This window comes from Trachurus japonicus, chromosome 16 (assembly GCF_045865225.1).
Source record: "Trachurus japonicus isolate A0001 chromosome 16, Traja_1.0".
In the NCBI taxonomy this organism is placed as follows: Eukaryota; Metazoa; Chordata; class Actinopteri; order Carangiformes; family Carangidae; genus Trachurus; species Trachurus japonicus.
Window position 1 is genome coordinate 8,951,486 of NC_140922.1, and position 26,302 is coordinate 8,977,787.

The 26,302-nt window shown below is 40.2% G+C and overlaps 1 protein-coding gene across 1 annotated transcript in view; it reads right to left on the reverse strand.

Annotated features, from left to right (window-relative positions):
- Positions 1–26,302, reverse strand: part of LOC146971677 (glutamate receptor ionotropic, kainate 3-like) — an 87,579-nt gene that overhangs the window by 32,698 nt on the left and 28,579 nt on the right. Inside the window, exons 2-4 of the mRNA XM_085801091.1 lie at positions 4,100–4,273; positions 3,386–3,643; positions 3,106–3,287 (exon numbers count right to left, since the gene is read on the reverse strand). Of these exons, the coding sequence (XP_085657217.1) occupies positions 3,106–3,287; positions 3,386–3,643; positions 4,100–4,273 (614 nt within the window). The remainder of the gene's footprint in view (positions 1–3,105; positions 3,288–3,385; positions 3,644–4,099; positions 4,274–26,302) is intronic.

Consider the following 26,302-nt stretch of genomic DNA (forward strand, 5'->3'; position numbering starts at 1 on the left):
TTATGTAAATAAGATGCTATGCTTATGTGGAAGCAAATTCACTTCCCCATCTACCAAATAGACATGAAGCCAAATAGACGACATTGAAACTTTATGTCATGGTTTGTATTGTCGGCAGGAGGTTTCATTAATTAGAAATCATTCTTCCACTGCTGCAGGATACATTTACAGTATGAGGCAACCGAGTTCTGTCAACGCTCCCATTCTTCATCAAGCTTTTATCCAAGCTGATCTTGATGTGTCCCTGTTCTCTTCAGCAGCACCGGTCACATTTTACCCTTACCACTGAAAACACATGATGATGCAGGATGAGTGTTTTTTTTTTTGTTTTTTTTTAAAGAAACAGAGGACATGTTGTCTATATTCTCCCATCCACTCAGAGAGGGAATATAAGCTGACAAAGACATTTTCAGTACAGGTGAACTTGTCAAAACAAAGACAAGAACTCACATGTTGTTAAGGATGATGGCATGACATATGAAATATCTCAAAAACATAATACAGGCACTTCAGTTGTGATGTTTGAGCCCTTTTGAAATACAATTGTCCCTCACATGCATGCACGTGCACCACCACAATATTTGAATTCAGTGCACCAGATTGCCTTTTACTGTTTTATGTGTGAGCAAAGCTTTGTAAAGCTGTAGCTGAGCCACCTGGAAATCCTAATACACTGCAACTCAGTGGCTGATCAGTTTTGTAGCTGGTTCAATTCAAACTGCAGGGTTAGGTTAGTTTGTGTGCTGCATTATCAACAGTGGCAAGATTCAGAAAGTTAAAGTAAAATGCCAAAAAAATTGGTTCCGTCTTGGAGTTTTTCTAGTAGTGACTCTAGTTTTAGATATACTCCCAGTTCTGTCCAAAATTCAATATCAGGTGGCTGTGGTCTATGCACTGGTCCAATAACATGTAATTTTTAAATAAACTTTATAGCTTCACACCTTGATAAAAACAGTTTCTCCACAAATTCTTTTCTTCATCTGTTCCTTCACCACTATATGACAGTAGCCTACTGTGCAGCCTCTGGTGACAACTGTTTTAAAGTGCTGAAGGAAAATTGTTTTCTGAAAAATAGTGGAGGCCATTTACAAAACACCAGCAATTTTGTGATACTTTATTTTGGAAAATTCCACCAGTAAAAAGGCAACATGAATGGTATCTAAGGTTTCAATTCCTTGTGGTGACACTGGTGTTAGGACAGCTAGTGGAGGAGTTGTTGTTTCTATAGTAGATGTTATTTTAACATTATTTTTTAAATTGAAAATTATTGTATTTATACATGAGTTTGACCTGATGACTGCAGTCATGTCATATGCTTTATTATGGTAGTTTGAGTTGGTAGTGGTATCAGAACATCTCTGTTATGAATATTTTCAGATCTTTGACTGCCGGGTGATTTCAATGTCAGTGATGGCTGCTGAAATTTGTGATGGACATTTCTGCACTTTTTCCTTACATTTTATAAATACATTTTTTTCTATTTTATTGTAACCTGTTATTGTGGTTATTCCACTGTAAGGCAACTTGCACCAACTGAACAACGATCATGTCTCAGATGCCAATGCTCTATTCTGTCCCCCTTTTAACACTGTTCGTCCACCGTGTCTAATATTGTTTGTCTACATATGTTTTTCATATGCTTTTTCTTTTATTCTTTGCCTGCAGCACTATGTGCCCGAGACAGATTTCCCTGTCGGGACAATAAAGTTAATTTGATTTGATTTGAAATTTGATAAAACCAATAAAGTACAAACACATTAAAACTGACCTATTTGTCTCTGCTGCTGTGAGATGAAGGTGCAGCGTCACACACAAAATGAATGCAAAATAATTATCCCTAATCTTTATTGAATGACTATGGCAGATATTGTCCTGTTTTATCGAATGCTTCAGTTGTGCAAATTTAATCTGCACAATTATTTATATAAGGACACAGTGGATCACAACAACACAGCCTTTCAATTACTGCATCTCATCTTATTACTCTACAGTATTAAACAAGATGAAGTGTCTCATGAGCACATTTAAATAGAAGAGCTTGGGTCTGTAGCACAGTGTCCTGACAGTTGGATCACGGAAGACAACTGACTGGAGCGTTTTTGCCCCAAAATCTTTTTCTCGCGTCTTCTCTCGAGTGGACACTCATTCCTTGGAGCGACATGTGCAGACCGGCCAAGAGCGGAGACACGTCAACTTAGATGTTGATAACATGGGAGGACGGAGTTATTTAAATAACTTGGGAGGAGATGATGCGTTGGGTAAACATGTTAATAGAAGCTGACAGCAGCTAAATGGAGGGGATGTCAGCCTGTTACTGACATCTATAGAGCATCAGATCACCTACACAGTCCCCACTCGTCTCGGCATCACGCTGACAGCTATTTGTCGACTGTTGTTTGTTTATATCATCAAAACAGTGTTGATAATGAAACATGCTGGATCATATTCCTGTTTATGGGATGGATATTAATTCAATCAAAAGGGGCAACAATTCAACCATAAAAAGTCTTTCCATGAGAGTAGGCAGGAGGAGAACAATAATGGAAGGAGGGAAAATGAAGACATATCAAACAACAAATTAATCAGAAGAATAACACATTACAGTATATCTGTGTAGTTTTACAGGCTGGAATATGAAGGCAGTTGTAACAGATGTGAAAATGAGCAGTTCAGAATCACTACTGATCACAGCTCATTGCCAAACCATGACCTGCCTTTTTGCTTAATTTACTCAAATAGTAAAGTAAAATACATCCTGCTGTGCTGAATCTACACTAGCCAGCCAATATTGCTGTTGGATATTTCCGTTTTGAAATTGCTCTGTAACAGGCAGGTGGGCACAAGACAAAGTCCCCCACTCCCTGACAACAAAATTTCACTGCTACTTAATCACTACTGGCGCACCTTCTGTTGCTGCTCTCCTCCCACTTAGCCACTGCCAGCATCTCTGTAAGTCAAAGCCTCTACATTTTCATTCACTGCAGACTCTTAATAAGAATCAAGCAGCATCAGAGACAGCTGTGTAGAAGAGGATCGCATGTGCTTTCATTTGTCCCGCGACACTACGTTCTGAATATCAGAGGGTCGATGCCGCCGCACGCTGACCTGTTTGAGAATCTGCGCGGCCATGTGGTGACTGCAGTCGAAGATGATGCGAAACTCCCGACTCCGCTTCATTTCTTTGAGAAGGGGCCTTGTGTCCTGTGTGTCAAGAGGAAGTTGGCGGATCTTTAGTCTTATGTTGTACCTGGACGGGGCCATTATTAGCTCCTGTAGTCTTATTAGACCTGAGGAAGAGAAAAATCACACACCAAGTTTTTAACAGTTTTCTAACATGTGCATTGTGTTACAGTAAGATCGGATCATGACATAAAAGTCTCCTCACCTGTGCTGTCGTCGTACACAACAGTGGCTGTTTTCCATTTGAGAAACTGCACCAGGTCCAGGATAGCATAGCTTAGCGATGAGTAATCCGGGTACAGGTTTGCATAAAAGCTGTCCCTGTTGTCCATCGGGTGATGTTTCCACCGCACCTGGATGTGCGGCACTTCCAGCGCGTTGCAGATGGACTGCACAGCGTTCGATGATGAGCTGTGTGAGGGCCCAAATATTGCGACCACACCTAAAGACAGCTGGTCACAAGCTAGAGAAAAACAGAAGAGGAAGGCTTGAGGAGACCAGCAAGTTATGTTCTGTCACATTAAAGGGATACGCCAACATTTTTAAAAAAATTTTTTATGTGTCTTGCCTCACTCCCGAGTCCATGACAAGCAGGTAGACACCATCCTTTCGACTGTGCGTGCAGTAACAAGGGAGAGCCCGTATCGTCCGTAATTAGCTTAGCTCAACACTGGAAGTGTAGCCACAGTCGAAAGGATGGTGTCTATCTGGTTGTCATGGACTCGGGAGTGAGGCAAGACACGGAAAAAAATGTTGCCGTATCCCTTTAAGACTTTTCCAAGAACTTTAATGTAGGACTTTAATTTTTCAGCCAAAGCAATCATGCAGATATTTTCTTGTTTCTTTCAACCGCCCAGATTCTTGTCTTCCCCCACAGTCTGTTCACAATCCTTCAGCGTACGCCAAACAAGCCACTCACCTTTTCTTGATGCCTCAAAGCTGTCGTAGATATTGATCCTCTGTATGTCATATGTTAATGTTGTGTTTGGCAACAAAGTCCTGTTTCTGTTAATGTTATTGACAGCAAATTTAAAGGCAAGCTCCTCCGCGCTTACAAGTGAAACAGGTCCATCTGTTTGCTCAAAAATCCCACCTGAAAAACAACAAAAAAAGAGAAAGGACATACTGTTTAAAGCCCATGACAGTTGGTCTCAAACATAATCACAAGCAAAATGGAAAAAACACAAGCACAATTCCAAGTGGGACTAAATGGAGAGAAATATTGAGAGGCGGTTGTACTCAGTGTGAGGGGGAGCAGTGCACATTATACAAGGTATTAAATTTGCTCAGCAAACGTGGAGCAACCCTCTCTCCGTTTTCAAGGAATGTGGAAAGGGGAAAAAAAAAAAAAACATCAGCTTTGAAGTCTAAAGCCATAATGGATTTATGGGAGTGTATGTATGTGTGTATGCATCTGCGTGTCTGTCTGTTCCATCAGGCCAGCTGAACAGGTTAGGCTTTTGTCTCTCCATTAAGATGTGCTTTTATATCAACAGAGGAACACAGTGGTGGAGTGGATATCTGGACCTGGGTACTCTGCCTTTACATCAAATTCAAAGGAAGGTTTTTTTCTGTTTCTTAGATGGAACAAGCAGCTGCTGAAAATGTACAAAACATGTCTGCGTTCAAAAACTCTAGTTTGGAGATGATTTTTTTTTCCATGTTGTGCTGGACGTACAGGACAAATACAAGAGATTTTACAATCTCAAAGAAAGTTTTATGTATACTAAAGGTTGTGTATATCCCTGAAGAACACTGCTTGATCTGAAAAAGCCTGAGGGCGGCTAAAGTGGGCTCTCTAAAGTCTGAGAAAATGACCCTGATGATGCCATACTGATATCATCTGTGTTATATCTGCATGGCCTTTGAGTATAATCTTTATAAGAGAAAATCTGGAGGACATAAAGTTTGAAAGACATAAATATGTATCATTTGCTTTGTGAACACATATAGTATCTGAAAGTCGTAGTGTCTCCTTTTGAAATAGTTCACCGTCATGTCCTCGGCATGGAACATTAAAATACCGTCACAATTTTTGTGTAATTGGTAAAGTAGCAAACATTACAAGCACTGTCAAGTGTAAGACAGCAGAGTTCCTCTGTGGTTCGGCTGCAGCCTTTAAGAAGACAGTTTAGACAGCCTCTTAAAAAGACGCCTGTAGGAACATCAGCTTATGGCTCCTCCACCTCCACTCTCATCATTTTATCCATTACAATAACAAAGCAAAATGTCTCTGCCATCTCCTGTCACTTCTAAAAAAAATAAATAAAAAAAACTCTATTCACTGTCATCAAAAGTTACAAATGTGTTTCTGAAGTGTAACTTTTATGGCCATCATTTGAGCTGCAGAAACAACCTTTTAAAACCTGTTCTCTCTGCATTGAGCTCACACACCAGTAACACACACCATAGAGGGCGTTAGTTTGGAGTTATTTTCAAGGTGTTTCTGCTTCTTGTAAATGTATTTTCAAGCTGAGTCACATTGAAATTTGATAAACATTTCTAACCTCGATTCAATCCCTCAGAGACTTTCAAGAGCTTTTAAAAATTACTTGTTACTTTTTTTCATTGACTCATATTTTCATAGGTCACTTGATATGTAGACTGCAGCTAAGCATTGTTTTAATGATCTATAGATCTGTTGATCACCTGTGCATTGTCAATTTCGTTTTTAGTCCAAAATGGGAAAAATATTGAGCATAAAATAGTATCATAATATAAAATTAATGATAGTTTTTGCTGTTGATCAATTAGGTTGCTTAATTCTGTTAAAGGATATTTTGTGCTTCTGTTGGGAAGATTTAAACACTTTTAAAATTAAAAACGTGAAATGTTGAATCGGGTGCATTTTGCCACATATTGCATTATGCACCGTTTCTGGGTTCTTGCACTCATTCATCACTGTTAAAAGGTACGGGAGAAAATAAATCTATAAAAATCCTTTCATTTAATGTGGCCAACTGGGATTTCAAAAAACACAAAGCAGTTTGTTTTATTTTAGTGTAGTGTAGCCATACTGCCATGGCAAAACCCACAAACAGCCAGCCTGGTGTTATTTCACTAATCCTCAAGAATACCTGGTTGCAGAGAGCTAAGCTTGGAAATAGCACGTGTGACCCACTGACGTCCCTGAACAGATCCAAAGTGCCTGGATCAGCCTGGAGTCATATACCTCTGCTGCTGTGGGCAGAGTGGCAAGTCTGGAAGCCGAGCTCATCTTACTATTTATGACTCAAAGCCTTCCCGGATTGCGAGGGGACGTGATGCATAAACCCGCCCGGTGGAATGCGTCACATTAAAATAAATGAATCCTTCCATTTCATGGGGAAATCTCATTAGAGTACATTAAGTAATTGCTGGAGTATATAGTAATTTGACTGTTAAGAGGATAAAATGTGCATTGCTCAGAAGCACTTTAACAAATCTAATAAACATGGGGAAACCTGCTCCTTGGGAGGAAAATCCTGCAGATAATTCTCTTTCCCCTTTTTAGAGTTTTGTTTCAAATGCTAAAGCCAGGCCTAATGTACAACAACCTCTGCAACTCCATCAATGAGAGATAAATTGTTCTTTTTAACATTGTGCAGAGTTTAGTCCAGTGATCTAAACAACAGAATATTATGGCGTATGTTTACAAGTTCCTATTTCAACAACTGCACTCAGTGTTTGTGGATGCAGTGCATGTGCGAGTGCAGATTGAGACGCATGAATTTCAGACTTGATCTTGTGAATCTCCGTCAAAAGGCTTCAGATTAGCATGTCTATGGAGACAAATACACAAAGGCCTTTAATTAGTCTCCAAGGTCCTACCACAATATAAAAATCAGCCACTAATTGCAGCTCTTTCCATAATTTGTCCTTTGAGGACTTTGGGCTGCATTCAAAAGCCACACACACTGACGTATGTGAGGAGAGGACTTCTCACACACGGCAAAGAATACATTAAACTAGACTCATCAAGCTTAGAGACATGGTAACAAAAGGAGGATTGTCAACTAGCACTTGTACTGTATAATGTAATAAAAATCAGAATTTCTATTGAGCTTGATTATGCACTCTATTGCACTTAAATCTGTCTAACTATCCTTAGTTAGTCCACTTGTCACTCTGTATCCAAGTTAAAATTCTTCTCTGCAGGTTTTACCCTCTGAGACGAGCCCGAAAAAAACTTGTGCTGTAGTTCATCCCAACGCTGTTATAATGGTCCATTACAACATACAGTATATTACAACATACATGTTAAGCGTTCATGATTTGCAGATGCTGTTAAACAAAACAACCAGGCAGCGACAAGACAATGTACAGCTAACATCATCCAGGAGCACAAGTTCAGAAAGATTTAAAAACGGTTCAGCTGACAAATGTGACCACAGTGCTGATTACAAGTGCACAAAATGTTATTATTTCAGCTAATTAATTATACATTAATAAAACATTTGGCCTGCATGCAAATGAAGGCCACTGGTAATGTGTGGTGTGAATGAAAATCAAGTGGAATTTAATTCTTAAACAGAAGCTGTTGGTGCGGAGGGGTCTGCTAGGGCCTAGAGGAACGAACAGATACAGGCTGTGCCAAGTGAAGTTTTATATTTCAGCTCAACATGCCCTTGCAAAAGAAAAAAAAAAAGAAAAAAGGTTGTAGCATGAAAGCCCCACGTTATGTGCCCGCAACAACGTGGGCTAGCGCACAAGCATGAACCCACTCTCTGCTGTTATGCAGTGGCAGACTGCCTGCGAGCCAGCTTACTTGGTTAGGTTGGAATCATGTGGGTAACAGAGAAAACATATTTTTCTTTTACATCTACTTCATTTACAGAGTCGAGACTTCAAAGACTGTGATCTGAGTGACAGGATGACAATCTGCCAAAACAAAGCAACATTAAAATAGAAATATGCCAGAGGTTGTTTTTGCTATTTTTGTCTTTCAGTTCAATGACTTTTACCACATTATGTTAAAGATGTACATCGTCAAGGTTCTGATAAATTTAATTTTACCATGTTTCTACTTCATGACACAGTTAATTCAGTTTCTGAAGAAACACATTGCATTTTGTTTTCATTATCTGAAAGAATCCATTATCTGAACCTAATGCAGGCAATGATAAACCTAGCCTGCTGTTGTATGGTAAATAAGGCGTTGCTCAAGGACCAATCTGATACAGTATGTTGTTTCCTCCATGGTCCATCCAATTGTTTGGGCTTACATCCAAAAGATGGGAGAGCAGTAACGCAGTGTAAACATGGATGTTTATGAGAATGGGTTTATCTCTATCTTAACAGTAATCACGCAATACACACCTCAAAGATTAGCATCTGTTCTCTCATGTTCAAGAAATCAGACAATTTCAACTTTCAGCTGCAGAAATACCACTTCCTAGTTATAACACCAGACACTGTTTGTCTTTTTATTCTTCCCAACCATGTACTGTATACTGTATATGTTCTCCAAATGAACATAGTGCCCACAATTTAAAAGCAAAGCAAGGTCATTTTTGATATCTGCAGTTTTCTACTGAAGTATTAAGTCTGATACCATTGCCCTTGTGCACCATTGAATTTGTGTGGAGGAGAGGCAAGATCAGTGACCCTTTTGTTATTTTCTGCCAAGCAAGACACCTGACCTTACTTGCACTTACAAACAGCTTCCCAACAACACTGAACATGACTACATTACCTCGCCTGTCCTTCCAAACCTGGGAACCCAATTTCTCTGGGGTCTTAAACAAGACGACTGACTCGCTGATTTCATTGGGGCCTGTTTTAGTTGAAATTAACAACTTGTTTATGAATACAACAATAACGTATAGAGAGCTAGGTAAAAGCAGTACGTAACGATTTCATTATTGTTGTCCTCCATTGTATTATACCTTGTGCTTGTTAAATCATATTCCTCGCTGCCAGCCAAACCAGTGCCGAACCCTAAACAATGAAAGTAGCTGATTATGCTCTTGGATACATGTGTGCTCGCCCACTGTATTTCTGAGTGTTGCTCTTTTGTACTTTCTTTTCACTGGTGGGATTCCCAATCTCTCTGTGAATAGCTTCCTGTCTCCCTGGACGTGCAACAGCACTCAGTTTCACAATGATGGCAGCAAACAATGACCAGCACAAAGCAGACACGCAAACCACCATGAACATTCAGAAATGCAGCCAATTTCGGAAAGAATATGTTCCTTCATAATTATGGGTAAAAACACAACACTTGGGGACTGCAGCAGTTTTACAGTACTGAGACCAGCGGTTGAGTTAGCCAGCAGTGCTTTCTGTATCATGAAAAGCAGGCCAGGAATCTGCTGCATTTAATCAATGATAAGCATCATGACAGGAAATTAAGGGTGCTGGTTAATTAATGGTGTCTGGCAGCATGTTGGCTCATTAGTTAGCAAAGTCACCTCACAGCGAGAAGGTTCGAGGTTTGATCTTAGCTGTGGTTCCTCTCCCCATGTTCACTTGGGTTTCACCCCACTGCTCTGGTTTCCTCCCCACAGTCCCAACACATGCAGGTCAGGTGAACCTGAGACTCCAATGTAGGTGTGAGTGTGAATGTGTTTTGCTATGTGTTAACCCTGCAGTGGATCACACACCTGTCTGTGGTGTTTCCATGTATTTCTTTTAATGCTTCAGTCCTTCTACAAAGCCTTCTTAGGAGTAAGAGAGCATAGATGAATGGGTGATTCATTACTCTGATAGTAAGTGTTGATATGGGGGAACTGCAAGTATATATAAGGTGGTATGGATAAATAACACTCACACAACATATTCAAGGGCTATTCAGGTCATATGTAGTGTAATACTTACAGTATTTAATGTGTAATGTGTTATAATCTGTTGTGTTATCTGAACACGTACAATACTGTTGAACTTATAGATTCAAGCCAAAACAATAAAAAACATACAGTATATTAGCAAACAAACACAATTGAAATACCTAAAAGTTCTCCTTTTTGTAGGACCAGTGCTACAATTGTGTTCATAGCCATATGATTAAACAGATATTAGCAGTGTATTCTTGTTTTAAATTAATAGGCTGGACATAATTGTTTTACAGAGTATATACTGTGATTGGTAATGTGGATGATTACATTCAGTGCAAACGCTGAATGTAACGAGTGCTATAGCTTAAAGGATTAAATGGGCCATGTTATGGTATGGGTGGCATCTGCTGTCATAAGTCTCTGTCTCAACTGATAATACATGTTAATTAACATAACTAGAAGAATAAACCCTCAAGTTAAATTCAATGCAGCTAATGTGCATCCTTCATTCTCATCAATAATTACATTATACTAAACTTAGACTCATTCCAATTTAATCCCTTTAAAAGGAATTATGTTCAAGTATAATAAGAAACATTTGTATTTCAATCAAATAGTTTTCTCTAACATATAAATTAACTTTGATAGTGACACATTCAAATGCCACTATGTAATGGGGGCATTGTACCAGTTCTATAAATACTTTTTACATAGAGAATAAATAAGTAACATATCTAAACATCAATTTCCATTATTCAATAAATTCCATACAGTGACTAACAATGTTTAGCCTATCTGTTCTGGTTGTTGGATTAAATACAGTAAGTGTGTAACCAGGTACAAACATATAAAATAGCATAGACACCGTTTTTCTTTTTAAATAGTTTCATTTGATTCAGCTATGATCTTGGGCAATTGTCTGATCAAACCAAAATAAGAATGTTAGCCCATCACATTACCGCTGATAAATAACCAATAGTATTAACAACTTGAACATCGATGGAGAAGTTCTTCGTCATAACCTTGATGCTGACCACAAACAACTCCAGCTTCTACTACAAGCACTTCCATCAGATATATTCACCTGATCCTATTGAGGCACACTAGCAGTGTTTGAGATCCCTTTGTGAAGATGCAGGTGTAAACAAATTTACCAGTTCTCATGACTTAAGCTTTTCCTCCTTGACAGTGGCACAGGCACACACACACTCAATACAACCACATAATTACAACACACAAACCCAAGTTATGAAGGACTCAGCAATCTGCTTTAGCTTAATAGATGTCAAATATATGCAAATGTATCAAGTAGGCTTCAGTCCCCTCCCTGTGGGCAAAAGTGGCATCTGGTATAGATTTGAGAAAGTTGACATGACTCATCCGTGAAAAACTTAAACTTCAAAATGCAAATGAAACCAACTGTTCCAAAACAGAAATAAAACTGTCTAACAATAGATTATTAATGATGGGACTGTTTAGACCATTGCACTGTAACGGATACCACCATCACTATCTATTTGAAATATCAAGCAATAAACATCAGGTGAAATATTGTCCTTTTAGATTTATCACCCTGGGGAATAAAACGCTCTATATATTTACTGGTAGTGCTACACATTCACAGCAGGTTCACACAAGCACACACACACACACACACACACACATATGCACACTATTTCTTCCTGCAGCATAGTGAAGATAAAGCTTGTCTCAGTGACTTGTCTCTCACACACACTGTCTGTGCTAAGCTGACTTGAATTAGAGCCTCCATTTGTCATTCAGACTGATTCATTCAGTCTTTATTCATGCCTTAATGATGTATTTACTTTACTATTGTAACCACCAGTAACATGGCAAAAAAAAAAAGTCTCTTCATATGCTCAGTCTCTCAGCAGTCCATCATGCTCAGTGTTTGTTATCATTATATTTCTTTGACAGGCCGCACATGAAGTGACAGTCTGTTTTCTTTTCATTGAAATATATTTCTAGAACTGATTTCTATCCTATGTGCCTTACCAGCCATAACAGCAGTTGTCTTCACCTCATTATTATGTGTGCGTGTGTGTGTCATCATGGCAAAATGTTGTCCTGGAGACATCTGCTGTAGTGGGAACTACCACAGCGGTGGTTGTGAGCACTTGGCAGGTGTTTGTCTGTGGATAGATTTTGTCACCACCCTAGTCTCACACCCATTCAAGACACAGACACGAAACTTTAAAAGGATATGGTTGAGATCCAAATGGAGAAAGATTATGAATTTGGTCTGAATGTTGACTCACTGCTTGGATTTAGCTTCTCTCTATCAAACAATCACATACTGGTAATTGATAGCAGCAGGGGGGTCCAGTTGTGAGACAGTGAATAACAGCAGACTTATACATGAAGGAAGGAAATATCATCCAAAACAATCATTCTTCATTTCAAAAGGCTTTTCATCAAAACATGACATCAGCAGTCAGTGACAATCTTTTAAGTGTCACAGTATTTAGACAAATGTGTCGTAATGTGCACAGCTTTCATACAGAATAATATATTATCATATAAATTGAATTTGGGCCTCTAATGTTTGAGTCCGTAATGAGAAAGGCTGTTTTAATTATGTTATTTCCCCTAACCCACTGTCCACATTGAATCTCCATCGCGCTCTATCACAGCTGAGAGGCATTCTTATTTATTTGATACGATTAGTAGAACTCATGCAGCCCTATAATGTTGTGATATCTCCTCTGTCAGAGGACTGTCAGGTAACAACACATTTGTAAAATCTAATTTTATGCTCAAGTGGTTCTGCTTCTGCAATTTATCGCAGCTATCGCTCACCCTCTCCCCCTGCCTGCTTTCCCCTTTCTCCTTCTCCCTCTCCAGTCTCCACCCTCTCTTCCCAGCTTAGTGAGGTGTTTTGATCTCATTATCATTCCCAAACATTCACACCGGATAATCTGTCAGGGCGGGAGCCTGTGCTCTGGTCATGATTAGAGGTGTCGGGATGTGCTTTCAATGAAAATACCCTTTTTTTTTCTCTTTTTTTTTTCTAAATTAGAAGTAATGGGTGTATCTTTCTCCCTGTATGCTGTAAAACTTGGCTATGTCAATTCAATCCTTTAGTAAAGAGAACCTGCCTCATTCTGTAAGAGGACAATTGTTGGACAGCCCGGTGAGGACAGCGAATTGATTAGCCAAACGGAGCAGTGGGACTCGGATGCCCTTTTACAAACCACAAATCCCTTCTCCAGAAACGCTGCACAATGCACAGTGAACCTGCATGAGACAATCCCATTCAACAATGCGCGATACAAGCAGCCGCCTCCCTCGCCTGTGGCCCATTGTTATCACAGAGGTAAAACCCAGCCCATGCCAAATCCTCACCTCACCGCCAGTTCAATCAAAGGCTGTGCCAGGAAAAACGGGGGAGCGAGACAATGGTAACTAACGCCAGGCGAGTTGGGGCTCCGCGCTCTGCCAAGATACCTGTGTCCATCACCATCCCTACCCCATCCATCTCCTCGCCCGCTGCCACCCGTCTTTGTCCGCATATGGTGGCGGAAAATATGCAGACCTGCAGCCTTGGCACTTTGTCACAGTGGGACACAAAGGTGGCCAGCAGCAGGAAAAAAGCTCCATACTGTGCATAAACAACGGCTTTGGAAGGTGCACCCCTGTGTGTGTATGTGGGGATGGGGGTGGGGTGGGGGGTAAGGGAGGATGACTTATATAAAGATAACTACAGGATACAGTTAAATATTATATCCTTGGCGGCATTTGTCAATAAGCAATTTGATCGTGACCCCGAACAAGCTTACTCACCAGCTAGTTATGGCTGCCCTCTCTTTCTCTAGTTTAAAAATAAAGTGCACACTCTGCTGCTTCTAAACCCATGAAATAGACTTAAATGTAGTTCAGTAATTTTGTATTTCCTGGCCTTATTTCCAGCATAAATATATATACTAAATTAAAATCTTATTAGGCTAATTAACTGATTATGTCTTTAACCTTACTGCAGCATGACTTTAATAATGTTTCTACTGCAGTGAAGCCTTATAGCCACGGGCTATGTATACCCTCTCCTGCTGTCTCAAACGTACACTGATATTGTCAAGTGTATTCAGGCAAGTGTGAAAATTCCTGAAAGACTTGAACAGCTTGTAACAGTTCACTCTGCAATGGCATTTCAACACTAAATGTGAAACTTTCAAGTACCCTTGCACTTCTGTTTACAACTGAACAGTTGTCACATTGTGTTTTCCCAACAAGCTATGAAAGGGAACATGCCAGTCACACACAACAATAATGATCAAACAATATACCAGCGTGAAATAAAACAGACAGATTGATGACGATAATTATAGTAGGAAATGCGCACAAGTACGCTATGCAATACAAATGACTGAAGGCTTTCCACTGTAATGCTGGAAAAAAAAACATAATGCGAGTTGTGAAATGTTCTACGATGCTTTCAGCCGCTAACCTCCATACATTCAAGTCATCACAAAGTGCAGGCACGTAGCCTCTAAACAGCAGACAACTGAGAATTGTTTGTTTAAGATGTATCTGAAAATACAGGTTGTCACCCATAAACACACAGCTCTGTCCTTTTGTCTCCCTCCAGTCTGGGCACTTTAAAGCAGGGATCTACGCAAGTGTGCAGGCAAGTGGCCTTTATCTGCCAGGCAAGCAAAACAGAGTGGTTTCTCTGAGTGTCTCGACTGCAGCAGAGTCAGGATGTGTTCATACACAAAGCAGCGACTGTGTGGGAGAACGCAGCACCGTCCTTTTGTCTCAGTGAAACCACTGCGTTAGCACAGCAGTGAAGCCACCGCAAAACCATTGCCCGGCGAACCGTCGTCCGCTTCATCTGTGGTGCAGTGTGATGACACATACCAAAGAGCGAGACTTATTTGTCTTGCAGTTAAAGGCTACATCTGCTGTGTTTTGGTTTGCGATGAACCAGACTCTCCACCAGCAGTGCAGCTCCCTGTTGTTGCCACTTAATGCAGGGCTGCACCACATCACGAAACACACTTCCTCTTTATTGTCACCATGCTTATAAAGCCCCTTAGCAAGCGTAATATCCCCCCCCCCCCCACCCTTCTTATTATACTCTTCCATAAAAGAATAACGGCTAGTGATAGTTAACACTCATTCATACTGGAGGGGAAAAATAAAGACATATACTGTAGTAAAATTTGTATATGAAAGACTACTTTTACTTTTACTTCTGTCAACTTTCCTTTTTATTGCATTTTATGTTGGAATCGATATAAAGTGATGAGTGTCAGTGAAACAGGAGCACCGAAGGCTGAGTGTTAATAGCCTTCCACCTCAAGGCTTCACCACTGAGTTTTATGGTCATATTCTTTTGTGTCCAGTCACTTGGGGGCTCGAGGGCTTAGTTTTCATCAGTAGCACTTTAGAGGAGCCTTTTAATTTCGCCATCGCAAACCTGCTGCCAACCGACTGACTCAACCTGAGGGTTAAAAGCACCACAATTGGATGTATAGTATCTGAAAATGGAAGGCTGGACAAACGCTGTGGGTCACAAAATCATACAGTGGTAATTGACATTGATTGTACGACTAAAGGTGCAATTAATATCGAGGCCTGTGTTTATTGCTCTGAGCTGCTTCAAAGTCCATACTAAAATGGAGAGGCATTGTTTAATTTAGGCCACCTTATTACCGTGTAGTTTGACAACCGCTTAGTTGCTTTAATGCTAAACATAATTAGAACACAAGTTTGACTTCAGCTTCATATAAAACTCTTTGACAGTGCTATTACTGTTCACCAACCACAGAAATGAGTGTCTTTTGCCAGAGGGATAATGAAAACAGAACATAAGTATCTTCTTTTTTATGATGTTGTGCCTTATTGTTGTAAAACACAGTAAATAACTTTACTGCATTCTAATCCAAAGGCAGAAAAAACACATTGAGCTTGATTGTTATCCAATTAATGGCATATCTAAATATATATATCTATATATATATATCTAATATTAGCTAACTTAAAGGCTAAAGTACATGTGATATTAATAAATGAGTAAGGCCCACGAGCTGAGAGGTTGAAAGAGGTCTGAAGACGAGAGTAACCCTGTTTTTCAAAGTCATTGCAGTATGAGGCTAAATATAAATCTGCCCCACTTATTATTGGACGGACCACACATGCAAAGTTAATGTAGACAAATGAGGGGGAGGTGCAGGTCGGACCATTGGGGACACCTCTGGCTAGTTTCTGGGACAGGCAGCGCTCAATTGGAAATTAACTTCACGGTGTCTGCGAGAACGTTCACATTCTCTGGAACAAGACCAATCTCAACACGTCTGAATTGAAGCCCCGGGCGCTCATTTTTTATCCACGTTCTCCAACTTTGCCAGTGGTGTGAGGCGGGAGATTATTCCCCCGCGGGGTGTGTGTGCACGGGCCACGTACTCGCGAGGATTAGCAGAGAGCAATGAATGTGAAGGACCAGTCGACCGAGGGACAATAACTGATACCTGCAAAATGAAAATCGACATTTATAGAATCTAAATTGAAGTTAGAGCAGGTAGACAGTTTTCTCTTTTTAACAAATTTATGTAAAACGTATCATATAAAAAGCCTGATAGTGAAGGAAAAAAAACTACCAGAGTGCCTCAAAGCTGTCCCTCATGACTATGTAAATCAACATGTTTGACTGCATTTGATTTGACTGACAGTCAACATGAAACCTCTCTTGTAAACACACTCCATGGCTGGTCATGTGGTTCCATGAAACAGCTACAGCGACCTAGGTCTATATTTGAATCAGACAGATTTTTCGCTTTATGATCTCCGTTTCCAAACCTTCCTGTTAAATAAACGTATCAATCTACAGCTAGTGTCGGTGTTGTCCTCAGGATGATAAAACAAAACAAAAAACGATATGACAAGAGACATTGTGTGAAAAAACTGTTGCATGCACATTGTGCCCTGAATAAGAGTCATTTATTCTCAGCGTGGAGAACAAAATGCGCAGAGCTTATATTTTAGTTCTTTTTCAAACATGGCTTGACTATTGTAGGTTTATAATAAAAGCTGCCTGTTTTATCACAGAGCACAAGCATTATTCCTAAGCACTTTGCACCGTCTTTTCAAAGCCGATTAGAGCACGGAGAAGGAGGCCAGCTCATCCTTGCAAAGGCAGGATATTTACATTTCAGTGCCATGTGCAGTGAATTTTAATTTGGCTGCTACGATTTAACACGCCGGCTTTCTAGCAGTTTCACACATGAGCGCTTAATGGCTTCGTTAACATCCTGGGGGACTTTCCTCATTACCTGATCTGGTCAACTCTGACAGGTGCAACGAGTCTCATCACTGATCTTTGTTCATAGTGCCAAGTTCCTTCGCACCACCGGTTGCGGTGAAATCGAAATCAAAGAAACACGTGTGAGTCACAAAGCCAAAGCACAAAAAGGGACGTCAGTCAGTGGCATAAGGGAATAATTCTAATGAGATCAGTGCCCTTGACAAAAATATACGGCCCAAAGTTAAATGTCGAAATTATTCCTGCATTGCCTCTCTGAGTATCTTTGGACACAGACCAAGAACACCATTAGGCCATTTTAAACAAACCCATTAAGTATGTGTTTCATTACACACACTCACTGATAAAGTCCCGAGGCAATACTGTAGGAAATACTTACATTTTTTTCTAAATTTGTTTTCTCTATTAAATTCATCCAAAAAAAAAAAAAAATCTGATTATGTGTCCTTGAAACTGAGATGCTGCGCTACATTGTTTATACGTTGTCTAGCTTCCTGTGGATTTATCTCTACTACATACACCCTGGTACAGTACGTAATTCATACGACTGTAAAACAGCAACACTTATGAAATTCTGAAGGTCAATGAAGTTGTCCATTATTGGGGAAAATTCATTTCCCCTAAACAGTAATTCAAGAGCCTCACTTGCAAGGTTTTATGATACAAAACATTCCTGTATGAAACATTATTAGAGGCTCCATGAGAGTAGATTCCAATGTCACCACTGTCTTATCAACCCCTTCTTTGTGTTGGACAGTCTGTAAAATGTTCCCCTTTTTTCCTATTCATGTCCATACTTATCAGACAAACAAGCAAATCACACCGACAATACAGGATGTGAAAAATTCTGATTTGAACATGACTTGAAGGAGCTGGACAAGCATCCTAACAACAACACTGTCCTCTTGCCAGGATCCTCCATCCGCAGCAACAACTTGTTTTCTCACATCACTTCCTCCACCCCTCACCCCCTGAGCGATGGTCACACACGCTGCACAGCATAAATTGTCTTCACTGTTTGCTTTGATCCCTGACATGGACATGGCATCCTGCTAAAGCAGATCTGTGTGGAGTGCTGACAATCAGCCGACACTTTGTTGTTGAGAGAACACATAACATGTGTGCACCTTGTGGATTTCCTATAGAGCAGGCTGTGTGCATCATGTCTGATCATTCATCTGAAAAACACAGTGGAAAATACTCACTTGTCTGAAGTAGGATAATGATTTCCGCTCAGACTTCTGACGATTCTCAGACTAGAAACCGTAGCACAGGCTGCATGTGGAAAATATTCACTGTGATGCCAGAAAACAAATTATGATATTGTTATTGTTTGTGGTGTATTTGCATATTTGTTGAAATCTTTCGAATTACTGTCACTCCAATCGAGAGAGGTCAGGTAAAGCTATCAGTTATGGACAAGTAAGAACCCTGGTAACTGTAAATATCCTCTTGTACGTTTCGGAAAACAAGTGTGACAACTTTAATAGTAAACCTGGCTCCATATTATGATTGTTATTTTGCAATAAAGCCTGCGATTATTAAGTTCTCGACCTTATTTTAACGCTCACTAAGGGCTGTCCATCTTTTCTGATGACAATGTTGCTCCTGCTTTCCATGGGTAAACTACAGATTTTCACTGTGTAATTATTCCAAGTTTCGTAGCTATTCAGTTTTTATTACAATGAGGATTGCAAATTATTTTTCTTGATTGTTTGGTCTATAAAATGCCTCATTTTGTATGAACAGGCCAAAACCAAAGCTATTCCATCTACAGTGATATAAAACGCATATAAAACACAATGGACTCATATTTGCATGAACATAGACATTATATTTATTCCATAAAAAGTTAATGAAAATGTCAATAAATCTTGTGCAAATTATTCTCTTCAGCTCTAGATGTCAATGTGTGTAATTAATGGTACCTGCTCTTTTTTTTTTTACATATAGCCTCAATGCATTCTGCCAATATTTGTAAAACCATTTTAATATAATGTACTTTTGATTCTCAGACATATTACTAGCAGCAATTAATCAGATTTGGCTGCTTAATGTCATAATATGTTACATACCAGTAGATATCACCTGGTGTGGCTCTGTGTAGTGAAAATGCGGTGCTATTACATGATCAGGCAGTTATTATATAATCAGCAGCTCTATTCCTTTTTGTCCATGGAATTGGCTTCAAAGTATCACAAAGGCCCTACAAGGTATTATAAAAACTTCATCCCACCCACTGCTGAGTAATATATGCCGCCTGAGCCGATGGCATTTTCCTCTGCCAAATGAAAAAGGCAAGAAATCTCAAATGAAGTGAAAAAGGACCGAGGCAAATCCATACCTCATACTAGCCTCACCTTCTTGTGCAGTCAAGTCTCAGTGCTTTTATCTGGCAGGCCTAATGCTATTGATGGGCTGTTGAAAAAGAACAGAAAATCCCGTTGCTACAACAGCATTTTGGCTGCTTAGCATTTGTGGGAATACACAGTAGAAGCATTATGGGAGCAGATTATTTATTTTGAATGAGAGGCAATTCGATACCTTGGGTCCGATGGGAGAGGCTAAAATGTGTTCCTGGTGCAAAACCAGCAGCCGAGCAGAGACCTGAGAAATCAGTCGGGGGAGAAGAGCGACCGAGGTGCTGAATTGAATAATAACAAATAACGACAAAGCCAACAAACTCTGAAACCTCAGAGCTGACAAGTTCATTACCCGCTGAAACCACCTGGCTAACAGCTTTCCTTATGAGGCTTTTACTAATAAAAGGTTTCAAAAATAACTGCACACGCTGCAATTCCTGTCTGGCCACCACAATGCTTAGTGGCTCAGTGTCAAATCGAGGTCATGCTTTTAATCCCATATTTCCCTTCCTCACATTCAGGCCTCCGCTGTAGCTGCTGTAACCTATCAAACCAAGTGTGTTTTGTTCCATTATTCAGCTTGGGAGGCCGCTGCTTGTCCAGTTCATACAAAATGCGTTTTGATGAATATGGGTGAATATCAAACCAAGACATTTTCAATGATTAGGGAAATTAGATAGAATGAGAAATATCACTGCTCCCAGGTGACACTGTGAGGTTGGATAGCACACACACGCGCACACACACATGCGTGTACAGTACATGCAAACTGGAGAATGTGGACAGATTTCAAAGGAAACTCAACAGTACACGTCATACTGTTCAACCCTGACTCTTAAGGATTATTTTACTGAGCAGCAGTGAATATACTCTATCAGAATTGCAAATTACATTTCAGAGTTAACAATTCATGACTAACACTAATCAGGACAAAAACATCTGCAAAATATTCAAAGTGTAACATTTGTTTTCCAACAACATTCACTTTAACTATACAATATCCATTGTTTCATACACATCACACTGTGGCCTTAGAAAGATTTTCAATGTATTTTCTTCTCCACAATGTCCACAATGAGTTTTGCCATGCTGATATTTGTGATATTTGAAATTGTACACAAGTTTACCTCCATGTGCACTAGAGTGCCCTTTTCTTTTTTGTTGCCCTTGTGGTCAAACACACACTCGGGGTAACTTTAATCAAAGTGTTTTTGTTGCCTGAACTTGTGGGACTCAGAGTTCACACCCTGGTGGATGTTATGGCTTTGTGCAGAGCATACAGTAAGTTTATCACTTCTGATACTAAAATAACATTGTGAGGAAATATAATCCAGGTATGATTACACTTCTCTTGAAAACACATAGCACAGTAATATAGAAACAGAACCATGCTGTTGGGTTGTTGGGTATCTATCATGGATAGCCTTTAAATTTGGTGCCCTGTGGCCTCCAACAGAGAGAGACCTAATTCTGCCATTGTTTCAATCTAACACTGTATAAGAAAAGCCATATAACTACTAAATCCGCACGGCCAATCTCAAGGGTGCTTGTGGGATCAAGAGACCAAAGCAAGCATAACGCCCGGCCTAAAGCGAGCTGGCACTGTGGCGAGAGAAGGAGCGTTAACACACAGAGAAACAACCGTGATACACTCGCTTCCTTAAGGACTTTCACGCAGCACTAGTTTAGTAACAGTCACTTCAACAGCCACACGTGCAACGTGAAAGCAGATAGTGTGAAGCGGATGGAGTCAAGGACGTGTTTTGTCATTCAAAGCAGGGATGGCCTGCAGCGCTGAGATGTCTGAAGAAACTTAAATATGAACTGCTCTACCTTGCCCATAGTATCCTGTTACAGCTTTCTGAGGGGCCCACTGTAGAAAATCAAGTTGTACAGCTGCATCGCTGTTTGTGCATCACTGAGACCAGATCCCAAACATCAAGGGAGCCCCGCTGTCAACTCTTAAAGGACACCGCGCTCAATCATTTTGTGTGTCTGGAGGTATCGGGGAGGAATGGTTCATGAGTCATTACATGTGATGCGTGATGTTTCAGTCACTGTCATAATCCCTTAACAGCGCTAATTAAAACGCTGAGTGACTGTGCAACCGTGATTCGGTCTACCGCCACAACAGCGTCCCCATTTGTTTATATAACCTGGATTCAAACGGGGACAGTCAGTGGAAATCAAGTCATCACTTGGTAATGCCCTTGCGAATGCGAAGCGCTCCACCAATGACTCATGAAATATGTTGCTCCGATCACAGGTTACATCCACATCATCAATCCTCAAGATTAATTTGGCTTGGGAGATGAGTTATTCAATAATTCATTGTGTAATATTTGCTTGCAAATTAATCCTTATTCATTGTGACAGGGAGAATTAAATGATTGCTTACCAGGTAATTTGGACATAATTATTTTTTATTTCAAGCTATGGTCTACTGTGCAAAAATCTACAGGCTTTTGTTTCTGCCAGGTGCTGTTGTGAAGACAAAAACAGTCTGCATGCATTTCCCAAAAGATGAAAATAGCTAAGTTTAGACTGGAGCATATGAAAATGATGCATGTGCTTCAGATGTTGTTCATCTCCGTGGAAGAGATTTACGATTGGTGTGTTATACAGGGTATCATGTTTATGGCATTTGCTGATAGATTTAATATTACAGTACCATGTTTTCCTGCAAGGTTTTCAGTCCAGTTTCAACACTCTGAACAACTTTTATTTTCCAATCCTGTACAATCAAGTTTGCCTAACACCCACCTCTCTCCCCTTCCACAGATCCATATTTGGCCTTAATATCTGCTGTGAGTTTACAGTATAAAACTTGACACTAACAGCAGATTTCATCATCCTTTGAGATCATTCATCCAAAACAAAATTAATAATATAAAGGAAAAGGTCCAGGTTAGTGTTTTACTGTCAAAGCATGGATATTCATCACATTTTCAGTTAATTCTGTACCAATCAAAAGGCAATTTATTTTGAGACGTAACCTCACTGGAGACAAAACGTAAAGCCATGCCTTTGAAAATAAACAATATCCTGCTCTCAAGTCTCACAATAAAGTGTTCTACAGTCAATCAGCAGTTCAAACTGAAGGTCATCTTGATTAAGAGTATAACAGCACAAGAATTAATTCATGTGTGCCTGTTAACACCAGAGCGAACTCTAATTATGCAAGTCTAAAGAATGGTGGCAGTAGCACTTATATGAAGTGACCCCAAAGGCAGTTTTTCATTCACCGCTTGAGAGAGTTATTACATCAGGTCGTTACAATTACTGTTGAACAACAAACCCATACTCTGACATTTTAAAAGTGCAACTTTAAATCTGCAGAGCACACCAGTGGAACCGGGAGAACTGATGGATTTATTAGCTTAAATGAAACAAAATCGAGGGAGGACTAACCACAATTCATGCATCTGAATGCCACAGTTTTACAAACAGCTCCTGCCAAAAAAAAAAAAAAAAAGAGGATGATATGAGAAACACTCGGTGTGATACAGCCCACTGTGCACAGGAACAAGTATATCCTCTTTACTCACACCTGCTGTCTACCTGTCAAAAGCCTTCACTGTGCTGCTGGCTCCCATCCTTCACTGCCGCCCCCCATCCCCCCACCCCCAAACTCTATTCACAATTGCAAGCACCCCCCCCCCACCCCTCCACCCCCCCCACTCCATTGCGGCCTGTCAGATGCCAGCCTTAACATAGTGCACCACTGCGCCGGAGTCTCCGAAGCTAACTGTCACTTATTTCTTTTCCCCCGTGCTTCTCGTGAGGAGAGCGAGCGAAAAGCAACAGAAACATGCGAGAAATGGCCGAAGCTGTCAGAAACTGCTGGAAATCATTAAGGCATGAACATGCTGGAGGTCATGTAACATTAGTATTGTCAGTGATGCTGCTACAGAGTGCTACAGGGGAATTCAAAGTCAGAGGCCTTTATGTCTCTATGTGTGCATTAGTATTCCCCATGTCTTATTCTTATATCATTTACATAAAAGGGAAGGGGTGATAATTCAGCATTATATACAGTACTAACCTTCACTGATCAATATTTATAAGCATTTTATCATCTTTTAGCTCCTTGTTTTGGTTTTAAAGCAAACACCCACTCTGTTGGTTCAGTCTCGTTGCTCTATTCAGCTCTGTTCTCATCCACAGAAGCTTTTTTCAACTCACAATTTACTGCGCCCTGGCTACCCACCAGCAGACAGCACACAGAGAAAGTTAGTGGAGCACTTAGATCCATCACATGGCCAGAAACATGACTCCTAATGAATGTTAATGTTGCTGCATATCAAATGTGTGGTAACAAATGAACAACTCTATGAGGTGAACGTGTCAGTGTTGTTGTCAGCTTGATGCGCTGCCTCCCAAGTGGATGGAAAATCAGTTGATGCATGTTTCAGCTTCCACCAATAAATGCCTGCACAGGGTGCTGCGGTGACATAATGAAGCATCTTGTGGTTTGTGGCTCACTAGCTCAGGGTTCATCTATGGGGAATTGTAAGGTGCCCTTAAGTAAAAACCTCACTTGGACAAATGTCTTTGTTCCCAGGGAGTCAATATGTGAACCTGCTTACACCACTCGCAAGACAAAAAACCATCATAGGATCAATGTAAACTCAAACTGAAACAAATTTTAAATATAAATCAGACTCATAGTCATGGTTGAGAGGGATTAGATCGACTTAGATTGGATTTTTAATTGTGTTTTATTGCATTGTTTTCCTGAGCTGCATATATTCGTATAAACAGCCATCCAAGGGTAGGCAGTACAAAGCTTACCATTAGTGTAGTGCTGTGTTTCACCATTTTTAATTATTTATTTTTTCAATTTAGACCAATAAAGAACATTTTTCTAATTATTCTATATTGGTTCAGTCTATAAAATACCAAGACAATATTCTCAAATTAAGATTTGTGAGCGACAAATAATCTGTTTAAGACTAGATTGTTAAAAAAAAAAAAACAATAAACATAATAAACACATAAACATATAAACATACATAACCAAAAAGAGTACATTTCTCAGGAAATAATGTATAGATCATGATGTAGCATATCAGGCTACTTCCCTTTTCCTTTTATCTGAAATAGGCAGATATGTGCCGTGGTGGGGGTGGTCGTCCCGCTGAGTGTTGTTCTGTTCTAATGTAACACATGACAGTGGAGCACAGTTAATGGTAATTTTATGTTGTGTCATTTCTTTCCAATACATACTTCATATTGTCATATACAGTTATATGGCGACTGTATCACCCAGCCTCAATCCTGCGTTATACTGTGTATATACAGTATACCATACATTCATAGCATCAAATTCTCTCCCCATCCTTGTACTGTCTCCCCTCATGCCCACCACTTGAGGTGATGCTTTTGTTGTACATGATATTGGGCAAGTACAGCCCAGCTGAGTTAATCTGTTTTCTGCCTCAGTGACTTGCAACAAGTCCACTCTCTTTTTCATTAAGTGACTGAGGGATCCTGGAGGCTGAGCTGAACAGAGAGCAGAGCTGCTGTCAAAACGCCCTGCCCAACCATCAACACACATTAGCAGGCACCCATTTTGAGAAACAGGGTTTGCTTACTTTTACGCCCATAAACAGACAGACAGACACACACACACTTGTCACAGACATCATACACACTCTCCCCTGTACTCCTGCAACAAGTTAATGCGATAAGTTTTCCGTAGCAGAGTCTGAGATGTTCCAAAGCAATGTGCAGTAAAAATCATCATAAAAAAACATATCAGATGGATATTCCTGAGGCAAAAGTATTCAGCAATCTGGTTAGTTTTCTTTTCTTTTCTTTTTTTAACTGTTTGTTAGTTAGAAAACTATTGTTTACAGCTTCTTTTCTTCTATAAGCTAGACGAAAGAACAGGAGGGATCGGCCTCCCCGGCCACAAGGTGCTATCATCTCCTCTCTCCATCTGTCTGCCCACTCTTCCGGGGGCTAATTATCCTAATCCCTTGAATCCAGAATGTAGGCTGGTGGCACGCGCCTCAGTCCCAGGACGCTAGCGTTTTGCCTCCCAGTTAAAATGAGGAAATTAATTACCGCCTGCCCTGCTGCCAGTGGGAGGAGGAAGAGGAGAGGCAACCGCAGGAAGGCCTGTCCCTGGCAGGTGTGGGAGGGTGCTAGGGACTTCTCTTCTAGGGGCCATGGCTGCAGCTCAGTTTGTTGAACACTGCGTGCTACCACGGGGGCCGTGTTGGCCATTTAACGTCTCTGTAGGCCACTATACTGTCAACTCCACCAGGCTACATATAGAAAAGAGCAGTCTGGCTTTGTGAGTGTTGTTTCAGAATTTAACAGAAATGTTTTGCTAAGAAATGAGCATTTAAAGGTATCTTACACTTACTTGCATAAACACTGTTAGGCTGAGATCCTGTATGATTTCAAAAATTGACGTACACACTGTACATAAAGATGTCATGTCGGCCCCTCCAGACCTTCCTGGTTATTGACAATTGTCAGTTAAAGGTTCAGTGTGTAATAATTGGCAGGGTTTATTGGCAATATCTGAATATACTACCCATGAATGTATAAGTGTATAATCGCTATAAAATAACATTTGTTTGGTTTCCGTAGCCTTATAATTATAGTATAGGGTCTTGCTTGAGAGTGTCACCATCTTGCGCCGCCATGTTTGTACAGCAGCCCAAACGGAAAATCCAGCCAGCTAGAGAGCACGTTTTGCGAGTTTC